Source organism: Pristiophorus japonicus, chromosome 3 (genome assembly GCF_044704955.1).
Source record: "Pristiophorus japonicus isolate sPriJap1 chromosome 3, sPriJap1.hap1, whole genome shotgun sequence".
In the NCBI taxonomy this organism is placed as follows: domain Eukaryota; kingdom Metazoa; phylum Chordata; class Chondrichthyes; family Pristiophoridae; genus Pristiophorus; species Pristiophorus japonicus.
The window spans coordinates 269,034,133-269,049,608 of record NC_091979.1 but is presented as its reverse complement, the minus strand read 5'-3'; the positions used below and the strand labels follow the sequence as shown (position 1 = coordinate 269,049,608).

The following is a 15,476-nucleotide window of genomic DNA, read 5'->3' as shown; positions in this document are numbered from 1 at the left end:
AAGCCAAGCACTGCATGCATTGATTCAGTCATCAGTTTGATAGTAAGTTAACTATTCCTGCTCTACCATAATTAGCATCAAAGGTCAGTCCAGCTATCAAATGGCAATCAGTATAAGACAATGAATGTCATTGGTCTTATTGCAAGCAGAAAATTATCACAACAAAGTATCTCACAAATTTTGGTTCAACATCAAAATAATCCCAAATTTACTTTTTTGCCACAGCTGCCACTCCCATTTCTCTCTTTTCTCCCAGTACAAGAGAAAGAGGGAAAGTCTGAACATTTAATATTCTGCAATCAAAACAGAAAATGCTGGAAAGTAGGATTATGTCCGAACGTAGGTCATCGACCTGGAAAGTTAACCCAAACTCCCTCTCCCCACAGATGCTGCCTGACTGTCTGAGTGTTTCCAGCAATTTCTGCTTTCATTTCAGAATCCCAGCATCCACAATATTTTACTGTCTGAAACTCTGCCTTCTTCATATCATCTCTAAAAAAAAAGCATGGTCAGAAAAAGCCTCTTTCAACCATGAAAATCACAAAGGAGCTTTACAAATTCCGTGCCGTTTATCATGTAACGAGTGCTTTTTGTCCCATTGGCCCGGATATTTATAGGGAAGTGGGGAGGGAGCAGGGGAGCAGAGGAGCAGGGTAGCGGGGCAGAAACCTGGAAATCCCAGGGGCACGTATGTCCTTCCGAATTTAACAGCAGGACCTCAATTTCATTTTTTAATTCAGTTTCCCGCTTGATGGCCAGCCAGATTGGCTGGATGTTCCACTGCCGGGAGGGAAAGCTAACAGCAGAAGGCCATACCCAGGGACCACTGGGGACAGTCCCCGGCAATTGGGAAAGATCATGGGTTGGAAGTGGGAGGGTCAAACTGGCAATTGGAAGGGAAGGAAGGAAAGATCACGTTGTTTGAAGGGGGAATCGGATTGGCAATTGGGTGGGAGGCACGGAAAGATCGCGGGTTGCGGGAGGAGAGGGAGGGAGGGGGGTCTTCGCTGTGTGCAAATTGGCTGCCATGTTTACCAACACAACAAAAGTAATGCATTTCAAAAATAATGTGCGTGAAGCATTTTGGGATGGTTCTCAAAGATGTGATAAATGCATTATATAAAGGTGAACCTTCCTTTTATAGTTATCACATCCAACAGAACAAGACACAAGAGCCAAAGATTCCAGTGTTATGCGTGAGAAACGAGGTGTATATTGCTTTGAAGAGTAATATTGGCCTTTCAATTCCCAAGTGGTGAAAGAAAACAATTTCTAAGGCCTTTCGTACTGAGGTCAGTCAGATGGTCCAGTACATATGTACCATAAAGCTAAAAAAAACTAATAAGTGCAGCCTCAGGGGTGCATTAAACTAGAGGGTACGTGTGTCATTACACTAAAGAACGATAGTGCTCCTTGTGATTGTGTCCATTAATCAATATTCAGTGATGTGCTGACACTGATGATGTTAGCTATTGCAGGGCAGTGATAAATGCTGTATTACGCTCAGCAGATGTGAGCACTGCTGCTATGGAAAATTCAAATGCTTGTTCATAAAATTAGATTTCAAACACTAAGCACCACATTAGTGTGCTGTATAATTTTATCAAAATGGCAGTTATAACGGACCTTAGTTGATCTAATTCATTTTGTACATGAAAACAATCAACAAATTAACGACACTCAGGCAACCTACAGCCTATGGATCCGAACAGTATGTAGAGCACAACCTACTTAAGGTTACTGAATGTGATTATATGACATTCAAATAGATATTAGAAAATGAGAAAAAAGAGAAAGGAAGGAACTTGCTTTCATATATTACTTTCACATGCTCAGGACGTCCCCAAGTGCTTCACAACCAATGAATTGTAATGACAGCAAGAACAGTTTGAAAAAGTGGCGATACAGATATAAATGAATTATACATTATGTGACCAAGCTTTACACATGTTATAATGGGTCTCATTTTGACATTGTGCAATATTATAAAATGGGTGGAAGTGAATCGGCAGCTCATGTTACATCTCAATGGAAATAAAAATCGCAGGAATGCTGATTCACTATCACAGTCAAAGTTACCCCCCCACCATGAATGTACACAGCTTCTTAAATGCACCCCAACACACCTGAGTCAGATAAATTTTACAATACTTCAGGGTGGAAAGGAGGAGAGGCAAGTAAAATTAACAAATCCAAAGTTTTATAGAACATATTGAACAACTGATACAACTACACTGAACTGCTTAAGGATGCAGTTATGTCATCATTTTGGATCACTTCAAAGCTAGGTCCACAACGACATAAAACTGATAGTATAACTCTGGAGTCCAGAATGGGGTGGTGTGAGATACCTTCAAGGAAATCATCTCACACACATGGGTTTGAGAGCACATGGTAGCAAGTCTAATTTGAAAAGTTCTCAGGAGGGTTGCTTGGATGTCCTGGACACTTAATAAATGTTAAAAAAATGGGAATGCTCCCATACACGCTCTCAAAACATTTCAAATTTAACAAATGGGAGTGGAGCTCGAGCACATTCAACTCCTGAGAGTTCAATTCTGAGCCAGACAGTATAAACAAGGTACAACTGGGCAGAGTCAATTCTGTAGCTATTGGTCTCAGACCAATGGTGCAGTATAAATACCGCCTGGGAATGACAGCATTCAGGGAACAACAACAACTTGCATTTATGTCACACTTCAAATGTGGAAAAATGGACGCTAAGTCAAAGGAGAATTTAGGATGGGGGAAGATGTGGTTTTTATGGATGGTCTTAAAGGAGGTGAGGGAGGTGGAGAAGCAGAGGGCTTTAGGGAGGTAATTCCTGAGAATAGGCCTAGATGACGAAAGGCATTACCACCAGTGGTGGGGCAAAAGTAAGGGATGGACAAGAGGCCAGTCAGAGGAACAGAGAGTTCAGGTGGGGTTGTAACACAAAAGGATGGGCAAGTTCATGGAGCGACTTAAACATAAGGATGAGAATTTTGAGGTGTTGGGAAACCACAGGCCAATGTAGGCCAGGAGGGACAGGGGTGATGGGCAAATAGTGCAAGCTATGTTTACAGAGCGTGAAGGATGGGAGGCCTGCCAGGAAAGTATTGGAGTAATTTAGTAATTGGAGGTGACAAAGGCATGGATGAGAGGATGAGCAGCAGATTAGCTGTTGTCACCACACTAACCCATACCTGTCTTTCCTGCTATTGGCTGTTTGAATCTCTCAATCAGGTTCCTCCCCCACCCTTGGCACTGAAATGGCCCCAACCAAAAACATGATTGATTTTCTCTGTGACTGTGATTGTGGCACATTATCCCTCCATAAATTCTCTGCAGCCTTTGACACCGTCTGCCTCCTGCAGTGCCTCTACTCCTTTGTCCAGATCAGTGGATATGGCCTCACTTGGAGATACTGTAGGTGCAACACAACCTTTCAAACTGGGCCTTAAAGTCTGAACTCATGTTGACACGAACACTGAAAAAGGGTTTGAAGCCTAGAAAACAGCATTATCGTTACTTGCTTTAAAAAAAATGATTGTATGATCCAGGGAATGATGTGCCTCGAAGCTTGGCATTTCTTTTGATAAATATCTCGAGAGTCTATTATAAACAAAGCAGTGAAAGGCCATCTAGTAAGATTACAGACAATAAGTCTAATGCATGGGTTTATGAAATACAGATTTATTAGAATCTATCAGGATATAATTTAATTACTCGATGAAAGTAATGTAGTTGCGATTGAGGGGACAATTTTAACCCAAGGCAGAATTCATGTGATGGAGGCCAATGCAGTTGGCAATCCTCCTGCAGCCCCTCAGAGTGGAGCCTGGGAGATTTTAATTCATGATCCTCACCTGCATATATCTCCCGCCCAAACCCGTCGGGAAATGGAAGCTGGTCGACGATGGAGAGCGGAATGTCAAGTGAGAAGAGCCGCCCCCCTGCCCCCCCTGCGCCGGGGACCTGAAGGAACAGTCCTGGGGCTGGTGGATGGCGGAGCTGGGGAAGCCCAACGCAGGCTGGGCCTTGGCTTTCCTTGTGGGGCTCAGGGGATATGCCTGCTCTTGCTGGCACACAAAAATGACACTTCCCTTTCTCAGCCTCTGCTCGCCCCGTCGCCTCTTCCCATAGGGTTGGACTGGCGGGGAAGGGACAATGGCTTCCGTGTGCAGGCCTTCACTTAAAATGGCAGTCAGGCCCCAGTGATGTAATTGGAGCCTGATCTGCATATTTCCAGAAGCCAGTTTCCATCAGGTGTCCCTTCCGCCTGCTCAGAAAAGCAGGCTAAGGCAGTGGGATCAGTGCGGATAGGTCTCGTGGGCCATTTCAGCTGTTTCCCACCTGTTAATGTAAGTTATGTGGAGGAGGGCGTATCATATGTTTCTTAATTAGAGTTATACTTCTGCCATAAAATGAGACACCAATTGAGAGTCAGTATCTCAGACAGGAATGTTGTTTACAACTATGGTGGCATGTGGCACTAACCTCCTGACTAAATTGGATTGTGTCAATATTGATAGTTGGGAGAGTATCCCAATATAAGTGAATTGACAACAACGTACATTTATCTAGCGCATTTAACGTAGCAAAGCGTCCCAAGGCGCTTAAAAAGAGTGTCATCAATAAAAACATTTTGTGACACTGAGCCACAGAAGGAGAAATCAGGGCAGATCACCAAAAGCAGAGTCAAAGAAGTAGGTTTTAAGGAGCATCTTAAAAGGAGGAGAGGCGCAGAACCATACAACCATTTTTAGAAATAAAATCATTCACAGAGACAAAATCATAGACAAGCTACATACAATCAGTAATTTACTCGAAATGAAACTATACTTACTGTTTGAAAGCTGTTATATAGTTATTCCAGCTTCTCTCAGCAGATTTTTAAAAAAGACAGCCTCTGGTAGTACTGCCCAATATTTATCCCTCAATCAACATAACAAAAACAGAATATCTGGTCATTATCACATTGCTGTTTGTGGGAGCTTACTGTGCACAAGTTGGCTGCCGCGTTTCCCACATTACAACAGTGACTGCACTCCAAAAGTACTTCATTGGCTGCAAAGCGTTTTGAGATGTTCGGTGGTTGTGAAAGGTGCTATATAAATGCAAGTTTTTCTTTCATTCAGTTCTGTCCATCTCCATCCATAATAATGCAATGAACAGAAACTAAGGAGGTCTGGAAGATTTCCATCCAGCTGAGAAAATGGAGCCACCTTATATTACATTGGATTACATAGAATGTACAGCTTGGAAACAGGTCATTCGGCCCAATAGATCTATGCCAGTGTTTGTGCTCCACACCTGTGTTCATCTAACCCTATCAGCCTAACCTTCTACTCTTTTCTCCCTCAAGTGTTTATCTAGCTTCCTCCTAAATGCATCAGCTTCCCCTTAAATGATTCGGGTTAGATACAAAGTCAAGTTCCCTTTACATTGTCCCATCAAATACACCCAAGACAGGTACAGCACATCATAAATTTTAAAAGCACGCTATAAATAGGGATTGAAGATTAGCGTCACTATGATAGTGCAGCAAGCAGTTAGGAAGGCAAATGGTATGGCCTTCATTGCAAGAGGATGTGAGTACAGGAACAAGGATGTCTTATTACAGTTAACAGGGCCTTGGTGAGACCACACCTGGAGTATTGTGTGCAGTTTTGGTCTCCTTACCAAAGAAAGGATATACTTGCCATAGAGGAGTACAGTGAAAGTTCACCAGACTGATTCCTGGGATGGCAGGACTGTCGTATGAGGAGAGATTGGGTCGACTAGGCCTGTATTCACTGGAGTTTAGAAGAATGAGAGGGGATCTCATTGAAACGTATAAAATTCTGACAGGGCTGGACAGACTGGATGTGAGGAGGATGTTTCCCCTTGCTGGGAAGTATAGAACAAGGGGTCACAGTCTCAGGATGCGGGCTAGGAAATTTAGGACTGAGATGAGGAGAAATCTCTTCACTCAGAGGGTGGTGAACCTGTGGAATTCTCTACCACAGAAGGCTGTGGAGGTCAAGTCACTGAATATATTTAAGAATAAGGAGATAGATAGATTTCTAGACATCAAAGGCATCAAGGAGTATGGGGAGAAAGTGTTGAGATAGAGGATCAGCCATGATCATATTGAATGGCGGTGCAGGCTCGAAGGGCCGAATGGCTTACTACTGCTCTTATTTTCTATGGGGTAAACTCCATTGTTGCTTTGATGCTCAATGTAATCAAATTTCTCCAAAGAAATTGCTTGCACTTCAAACAAAATATAACCTATGTACCTTTTAGCGCAGCCTTATGTATACACACCATTAATTTTTTTTAAAGAGTTCACTGAGAGAAGCTGCAACCTCTTTCAAACAAACAGTTATATATAGTGTAAATTACTGATTGTATAACATCCTACCTATGAACCATTTTATTTGTAAATAAATCTTGACCATAGTTTAGCCTCTGCAACATGGTCCAACAATGTGATATTTTCCAACTTGCACATTGATTGGAGACAAAGTGGGTATCCCATCCCTTGTCCTTCTGGGTGGTGGAGGTTGTGGGTCGGGACGTGGCTTTTGAGGGAAGGAAGGGAAATGGCAAGGCGGACCAATTTAGGGATGAAGTTCCAGAACTCTGGGCGTAGTGGGTGAAGAAGCAGCAGGGGATAGAGGAACAGGAGTGGAGAACAAGATGTAAACCTGTGTTAGAAGTGCATAGGGTGGAGAGGGAGTGTGCAGCTGGAGGAGATTAGTCAGGAGTCAGAGGTGTCTGCGGCTGTGCAATATGCAATTCCATAGTTTAAAACAGTTTGTGCCTCCTAACTTCAGTTTTCTCCAGTTGGTGTTGGAGGTCTGAGTCGGTAAAGTTCTGGGTTCTTCTCCTGCTTGGTGTCTTGCCCTGCTGCCTGGTCTGGCTGTTTGGTACAAGTACTCTTGCTGTAGACATAATACTTGAACAGTATGATCAAAAGATTGATGAGACTGGCAGTGAAGTTGTCTCAGTCAAGTGAGTGAGCCAAGCACCGCTCCTTCTTTACCGTTTGTCAGCTGCACACTCGCATCTGAGTCAGAAGGTTGTGGGTTCAAGTTCCACTCCAGGAAATTGAGCACATTAAAAAAAAAAATCTAGGCTGACACTCCAGTGCAGAGCCGAGAGAGTGCAGCTCTGTCAGAGGTGCCGTCTTTCGGATGAGATGTTAAACCGAGACCCCATCTGCCCTCCCAGGTGGATGTAAAAGATGCCATGGCACTAATTCGAAGAAGAGCAGGGGAGTTATCCCCAGTGTCCTGGCCAATATTTATCCCTCAATCAACATAACATATTGACTGGTCATTAACACATTGCTGTTTGTGGGAGTTTGCTGTGTGCAAGATGGCTGCCGCATTTCCCACATTACAACATTGACTACACTCCAAAAGTACTTCATTGACTGTAAAGTACTTTGAGACGTCCAGTGGTCGTGAAAGGCGCGATAGAAATGCAAGTCTTTCTTTCTTTTTGCTGTCCCCCAGTCTATTGCTGAAGCGCACTCCAGCTAACTACGCCCATTTTAGCCAGGATTTACGCCAATGCCAACACCAGTATATATGTAAATGAGCTGACCCAGGAAATTCTCATGCAACTACCTCCCCAAACAACTGGCTGGTACAAATCTTTTTTTCATTGGCTGAACAGCAGCACAACACGCTGTGAGGAAATTTACTTCCACTGTTCCTTCAAATAAGTAGCTGAAATGCCTTCATGATCTCTGTGCAGTGTGCTACTGTATAACAATTTGTCAGCATTGTTTTAATTTTCACTTTTGGCGTATAATGAGTTAATATTTACAAAAGACATTTTCAAGTTTAATTAAAACCGAAACCATTCCTATGGCGTGAACAAGTAAAATAAAAATAGCTATTTAAACTGTATTGTACACCGTGGTGTAAAGAACAAATTAGCTTGCATGTGTCACATGTACCTTACCTTTACAAGCCTGTAATTAAATTGCAGGCCTGGAGTATTTGCTGACATCACGACCTCTGGTCTACCAAATGCAAATGAGTCCACATAGGCCTCAAACACCTGCCTCCACATGTTACTACTCTTTAGAGAAATGCCACAGTTTGTGATAAGCTGCAGCTGCAAAACAACCTTCTTGTGTCCATGTACTCCAGATACATGAAATCGATAGAATGTACTTCCATTAACTGTCGATATAACTTATCGGAAATATAAAGTGTTTGGCTCAAGATATGGTTAAACTTGCTCTGTTTACAGGTTCGACTGACTCATTCGGATATATGATCCACAGAAAACTAACAATTCACTTTTTCAACAAAAAAACAATGTGATTCTTGTGTTGCTGCACACATTACTGAAACGGAATGATTTAATTTCAGAGTGTTTTACCCTATTGGGGGTGGTTTACATCTGCCTTGCTAACCAAGGGATCTCAGAGTACAAATAGACAAATTACTGAAAGTTGTGACATAGGTTAGCAAGGGCATAAAAAGCACACAAAGCACTAGGTACAGAATTGAAAAGTAGGGAAGTTATGCTAAACCTGTATCGAACCGTGGTTAGACCACACTTGGAGTACTGCGTACAGTTTTGGTTGCCATATTATAAAAAGGATGTAAAGGCACTGGAGAGAGTGCAGAGAAGATTTACAAGGATGATACCAAAAATGTGAGGGTATCCATATCAGGAAAGGTTAAACAGGCTGGGTCTCTCTTCTCTTGAAAAAAGGCTGAGGGGTGACCTAAAATTATGAAAGGTTTTGATAGAGTGGATAGAGAGAGAATGTTTCCACTTGTGGGGAAGAGCATAACTTGAGGCCATCAATATAAGATAGTCACCAAGAAATCCAATAGGGAATTCAGAAGAAACTTCTTTACCCCCAGAGAGCGGTGAGAATATGGAACTCACTGCCACAGGGAGTGGTTGAAGTGAATAGTATAGATGCATTTAAGGGGAGGCTGGACAAGCTTGAGGGAAAAGGGAATAGAGGATTATGCTGAGGAAAGATGGGAGGGGACTCAAGTGGAGCATAAACGGCGGCATGAACTGGTTGGGGCGAATGGCCTGTTTCTGTCCCGTATATCATATGTAACCGTTCATGCTGAAAATGGGGCAGTCGGCAGATGAAATTTATAAAATAAAATCTCCCACCCACTGGCCACCCAAGGCCTGCATGACTCGATTTTTGATTGGGCCTTGAAATGGGCAGCTATTTAAATCAGGGTCCTACGCCAGTTGCAGGATCCCCGCAAAATCTTCAGGTACTAATGGGCGGAGCAGTCTTCCCATTGGTCGTAGATATGGAACAACTCAACCAATGATCCTTAGAGGGTCTGCTGGAGGTCACTCTGGAAACAGCGCAGCTAAGTTTTTCTACAGGATTTCTGTGGGCCTGGGAGCAGCATGAATGCCCCGCCTCTTCAACGGCAGCTCGCCAGTATTATGGCGATGAGGCCGGGGCATGAAAATGTTTCTGGCCTCCTGCGGGTGACATCAGGCAGGCGTAGGACCGCACACCGCAAACCGATTTGCACCAAAGTTGAAAATTGGCCCCATTGTGTCCACATGTACAAACTGAAAATCAATGAAAAATGCTGCTGGCCCCTTGGTGCCCATTAAAACACTGAACTAATAAAAATTTAAGGATCATAATTTGCCTCAATTTCCATCTCAACTTTTTATGCTGCCTTTATATTAAGTGAGACTAATGCTGGTGGTTGCACCTTCCAATGTGTGGACCTTGCACAATTTGGATTTATTTAAAATTTATCCAAATTGTTCCAGCTCAGACAGGTAGATCACACATGGTGTGATCAATTGAGCCATTTGTTAAGAAATCTGAATATAGATTCTGATGACTGGAACACATGCACATTAGCATATAGGTTGGAAATCTGTATCAAGGGATTATTGACCAATCAAATGCAGCAATTTCAATAATCAACCAATTGGTAGTATGTCCCAAATAACAGAATTAATAGAATTAGTTTCAAGGCTCAATTGTAATCTGTCACACACTCTACATATGTTAAATGCTGACACCTGCTCTAAACTTACTATGCACAGAACATGTAGTTAGCTGAAAACTAAATGAAGAGCTGTCATGCAAATGTCAAACTTTACAATGTTACTGACCCCAGGCATCCTGCATGAGTATGGGAACAAAGGGTGCTGTGTAACATCTTTCCCCCACTCAAAATGAAAGATGACAGACACCACCCTCTATCTTGCAGCAATAATGGCCATATATGCACACTCTACTCTGGAACTTCAGTACAGCAGCCTATCGCACAGTCATGGTTAACGTAGCTGTTAACTCACACCACACCAGTCCCTGATGCAACAACCAATTGTCAAAATGATCATGCGTTCTGTAGTCCCTGTAGATTCATTCAGCACAACTCAACTTTATTGAAACCGTATATTTTCACTTCCAAAACATAGGAAAGGAGTAAGGCATTTAAGTCCCTCGCGCCTGTCCTGCCAGTCAATAAGATCATGTCTGATCAATGGCCTAAATCCATATACCCGCCTTTCCCCATATCCCTTAATACCTTTGATTAACAAAAACCTATCAATCTCAGATTTAACAATTGACCTAGCGTCAATTACCATTTGCAGAAGAGAGTTCCAAACGTCTAATACCCTTTGCGTGTACAAGTGTTTCCTAATTTCCCTTTGAAAGGCCTGGCTCTATTTTTTAGGCTATGCCCCCTCGTCCTTGGCTCCCCAACGAGCGGAAATAGTTTCTCTCCATCTAGCCTATCAGTTCCCCTTAAAATCTTGAACATTTCGATCAGATCACCCTGTAATCTTCTAAATTCCAGCAAATACAACCCTAGGTCGTGTGATCTCTCCTCGTAATTTAACCCTTGGAGTCCAGGTATCATTCTGGTAAATCTATGCTGTACTCCAAAGACCAATATATCCTTTCTAAGGTGTGGTGTCCAGAACTGCTCACAGTACTCCAGGTGTGGTCTAACCATGCTTTGTATAGCTGCAGCATACTTCTACCCCTTTGTATTCTAGTCCTCCAGATAAAAGGCCAGCATGCTATTACTCTTTTTAATTATTTTCTGCACCTGTCCATGACATTTTAATGATCTATGTACCTGGACCCCTAAGTCTCTTTGGACCTCCACTGTTTCTAGCTTTTCACCATTTAGAAAGTGCCCTGTTCTATCCTTTTAGGTCCAAGGTGGATGGCCTCATATTTGCCTACATTGAAATCCATTTGCCACAGTTTTGCTCATTCGTTTAATCTATTAATATCTCTGTAATTTTATGATTCCATCTGCACTGCTTACAATGACGCCCATCTTTGTGTCATCGGCAAACTTGGACATGTGGCTTTCTATCCCATCATCTAAATCATTAATAAATCCGGTGAATAGTTGAGGCCTCAACACAGATCCTTGTGGGACACCATTAGTCTCATCCTGCCAATTAGAGTACCTGCCCATTAATTAAGTTAAGCTTTGGTCTTTCAGGGGAAATTATTTTCAATGTTTAGATTTTATATTTATAACATATACAAAAAAACACTCCATCATGTTCATGCACAGAGTAAGGTAGGCAACCACAGTGACATTCCAACAATGAGGATGAATCACAGATTGAGATACACCAATGGACCACTCCAGTTATCAATCTAAAAACCACAGTCACAAAGTACATTCGATAGAAGGTTCATGCATTATTTATTTTGTTAAACCACACACCCAGGCAACTCGCTTACATACCCAGGAACAACAGGTCCAGCTGCAGCCTGAATAGAGTCACACTGCTTTACCTGAAGATCTGCTGGGATGCTTTCACTGTCAAGGCAATCAATAAATAAATTGACAAAGGAACAATTGTTTGAATCATGAATAACCATATAAGATGTGTAAATATAGAAAGAAGTGTCCTCTTCCTTGGGCAATACACTCATCACAAATAAAGGAAATGAAATGTATGCTGTATTCAATTGCAATTGTACAAATGTATTTTCATATTAATAGGCAGAATGAAATACTTTTAACTGGAGAATCTCAAATGGAGCAGAATGTGAGTGAAGCCTGACCACCAGTGAGATTTTGGCAGATCATTGCTACAACTGGAATTCAGAAATTTATTTTCTCTTATTTGTGGTTGGAATATCTGAAGAGGAGAGATACACTGGAGGACTGGAGACATAGAGGGAGAGACAGATGTCTACAGGGTTTTGTTCTGTGGCGTACAGAGGAATATAGTGTTTGGTGGAACCTTCGCAGTTTAACACCTGTTATGGTATTTCATTTATCAGATATTTAACATTTAAGGCGCAGAGTGTACAAATTTCTGATACATCTGGTACAAGGCCCCGGGAGTAAGGGGAGGGGAGATTAAATGCACTTCAGTGATAGTTTAAACTTCAACTGTCATTCTGGGCTTGGAGCCGGAGCTTGGATTGAATTACTGTTAATTTATTTTTACATAGATGTTCAGCTTCTCCTCCAGACAGGCCTTTGAGGCTGTTTGTAATTATTTAGCTATGCAGTGCAAGTTTGATGCATTTGTTATTATATTTGAACACATACCGCAGAGCAAAGCTTTGAGTACGAGAAGTAATTATTTTATTTAAGGGAGTGAAAAATAGGGAGGTAGAGCTGAAGAGGAGTTAAGTCCTTGAAGATACATTCAAAAAAACATTAAAAGCAAGCACTCTGCCACACACCTGAATTGATGTGGCTGTTGTGGATGCCAAGCTTGCTGTGACCTGCAGGATGCAACTCACAGTGAATCCACAAAGGAATCCAGGAGGACAATACTTTCATTAATTTTTCACTAATTGAGTCCCTCAAAAAAAGAATTGTTGAGCTCGAGGAACAAAATGCCACAATTTGCACAAGGAGGTGAATGAAGTATCCGGAGGTCACCACTGAGACAGAGGGATTTGTGCAGCAAACAGCATCGTCCGGATCGCAGCATCCAGGGCATGTACACAGAGCAGGCAGAAACAGAGGGAGCCTTTGAAACGAGAGTTGTCCAACAGATTTTCAGCACTGCAGTGGAGCATGGATGGAATGTCAGGGGATGGCAACTACACGCGAGTTAATGGCACAAGATAGCAAGTAGTTGCTCAAGGGAAATGGAACGGATACGATTAAAGGTAACACTGCTGCAATTGTAAGAAGAATCTTTTGCAAGTATATCCGAGAGTTCAAAATGCTATGTTGCTTTTCAGAATTTGACTAAATAAGGTGCTGTAATGGAAGAGTATAGCATGGAGGTCCTGCAAAGTGGCTTTCAGAAGCTGAGTTATAGATTGAATCCTTTCCAAGGTAGTAATCTTTGGGGCGCAGTTATTTGTACGGCCAAAATGACAGCATTGTCTCTCATTGGCTCACCATCATCACATGACCTGATTGCTGATTGGTCCCCTTGGAGGATAAGCCACACCCTCAAGTTTCTCTGGAATGTGTAACTGGAACAGCCCAGCCCAAGTTCTGACTGACTTTGCAAAGTATAATTCAATCCATTCTGACTTCAGAAGCCAGGAAGGATAGATCTAAACCAACCCAAAAAAGCCTCCCAAGTTCCAGCCGAAGTCCCTTTCCCCAGCACAAGTACATGCCTCCCCCAGCCGAAGTCCCTTACTCTAGCACAAGTGCTTGCCTCCCCCAGCCGAAGTCCCTTATTCCAGCACAAGTGCATGCCTCCCCCAGCCGAAGTCCCTTACTCTAGCACAAGTGCATGCCTCCCCCAGCCGAAGTCCCTTATTCCAGCACAAGTGCATGCCTCCCCCAGCCGAAGTCCCTTACTCTAGCACAAGTGCATGCCTCCCCCAGCCGAAGTCGCCATCGATGGGGCATTTTCTTCTCTTCTGCTGTTGTTGTGGCTGTGATTTGTTAACTGTGGGCTGCCTGGGTAGCCTCACGTGTCACGGAGTGTATAACTGGATACTCTACTCGCTCCACAAATTATGGTTCTATTTTCTGCAGGTTTGTCCGACTCTACTGAAAGATCCTTCCGTTTTCAGTTCTTCCATTGTAGGATCTGATATCCACTTGCTGTTGTGCTTGAGTTGCCAACCATTTACTGTCCCTATTGGCTGAATTCTGACCAACTTCTTCTCTAAGTTTATCAACCTTTATTGTATAATCAGGCCTGTCTGGCATTCTAAGGTGTATCTTCTCTTTCACGTCGCTTGCGAGCCACAGTTTCAGAAGTCAGCTCATTGTCGGGAGGAGTATCTTGGGTTTGGCTGCTCTTTGAGTCGGTGAATTTTTCAGTATCTCTTCAGGTGCTCTATGCTGGTTGACAAGAATGATGCTTCTGGCACTGTGTCCTGTTTGTTATTTAGATTCTTCAACAACTTGTATTTATATAGTGCCTTTAACATAGTGAAATGTCCCAAGGCGCTTCACAGGAGTATTATGTACTATAAATTTGATACCGAGCCATTCTAGTAGAAATTAGCGCAGGTGTCCAAAAGCTTGGTCAAAGAGGTAGGTTTTAAGGAGAGAGAGGTAGAGGGGTGGAAAGGTTTAGGCAGGGAATTCCAGAGCTTGGGGTCTAGGCAACAGAAGGCACGGCCACCAATGGTTGAGCGGTTATAATCAGGCATGCTCAAGAGGGCAGAATTAGAGGGGCACAGGCATCTCGGGAGAGGGGTGGAGTTTGCTGAAGGAGATTTCTGAGATAGGGAGGGGGGTGGACATGGAGGGATTTGAAAATAAGGATGAGAATTTTGAAATCGAGGCGTTGCTTTCCTGTCAATAATAAACTTCAAAGCTACATAATTTGTGTTCTTCATTGTTTGGCCATGAACTGCATGTTGCTATCAATCACACAAACACCTACCAGTCAGCCAGAATTGTGAGGTAACTTCCTTTTGCTTTAGCTCAGCGGTAGTACTCTCACTTCTAAGTCAGAGGGCTGTGAGTTCAAGCTCCACTATGTGACGTAAACTCATGACTTTGGCCTCACTTCAGTGCAGTATTGAGGGAGTACTGCATTGACAGAGGTGCTGTCTCTCAGGTAAGATATTAAACTGTGGCCCTGTCCGCCCTCTTAGGTGGACAAAGATTATTTTAAGAGGAGCTATCTAACATTTATACCTCAACCAACATCACCAAAATCAGATGAACAGATCATTCATCTCATTATTGTTTGTAGGACCTTGCTGTATTTAAACTGGCTGCCATGTTTTCCTACAAAACAACAGTGAATTCAATTCGAAAGTAATTCACTGCTGTAAAGCGTTTCGAAGCGTTGTGAGGATGCAAAAGGCATTATATAAACGCAAGCTTTTTCTTTATTTAACTATGGATACAGCATTGAACCAATATCAATACAAAAATAAGAGTTTGAAAGGTTATGTTACCGTTGATGCCCACAGACCACCGTCATTGATCGATAGTAAAACAATCCCCTGGCCAGTAATCACATTTGTATAATTGTAGAATTCACTTGTAATGAATCACTTTTTAAACTGAAGGTGTGATAGATTTATAGGTTTCATAAAGTTACAC

General features: G+C 42.5%; 1 protein-coding gene across 4 annotated transcripts in view; it reads right to left on the bottom strand.

Annotated features, from left to right (window-relative positions):
* Positions 1-15,476, bottom strand: part of LOC139260278 (titin homolog) — a 106,148-nt gene that overhangs the window by 30,231 nt on the left and 60,441 nt on the right. For 3 of the 4 annotated variants that reach the window (XM_070876684.1, XM_070876685.1, XM_070876686.1), the window contains one exon: positions 11,721-11,795. The exons of the other annotated variant lie outside the window; for it this stretch is intronic. In XM_070876684.1, coding sequence (XP_070732785.1) covers positions 11,721-11,795 — 75 coding nt within the window. The remainder of the gene's footprint in view (positions 1-11,720; positions 11,796-15,476) is intronic. 4 annotated transcript variants of the gene reach the window in all.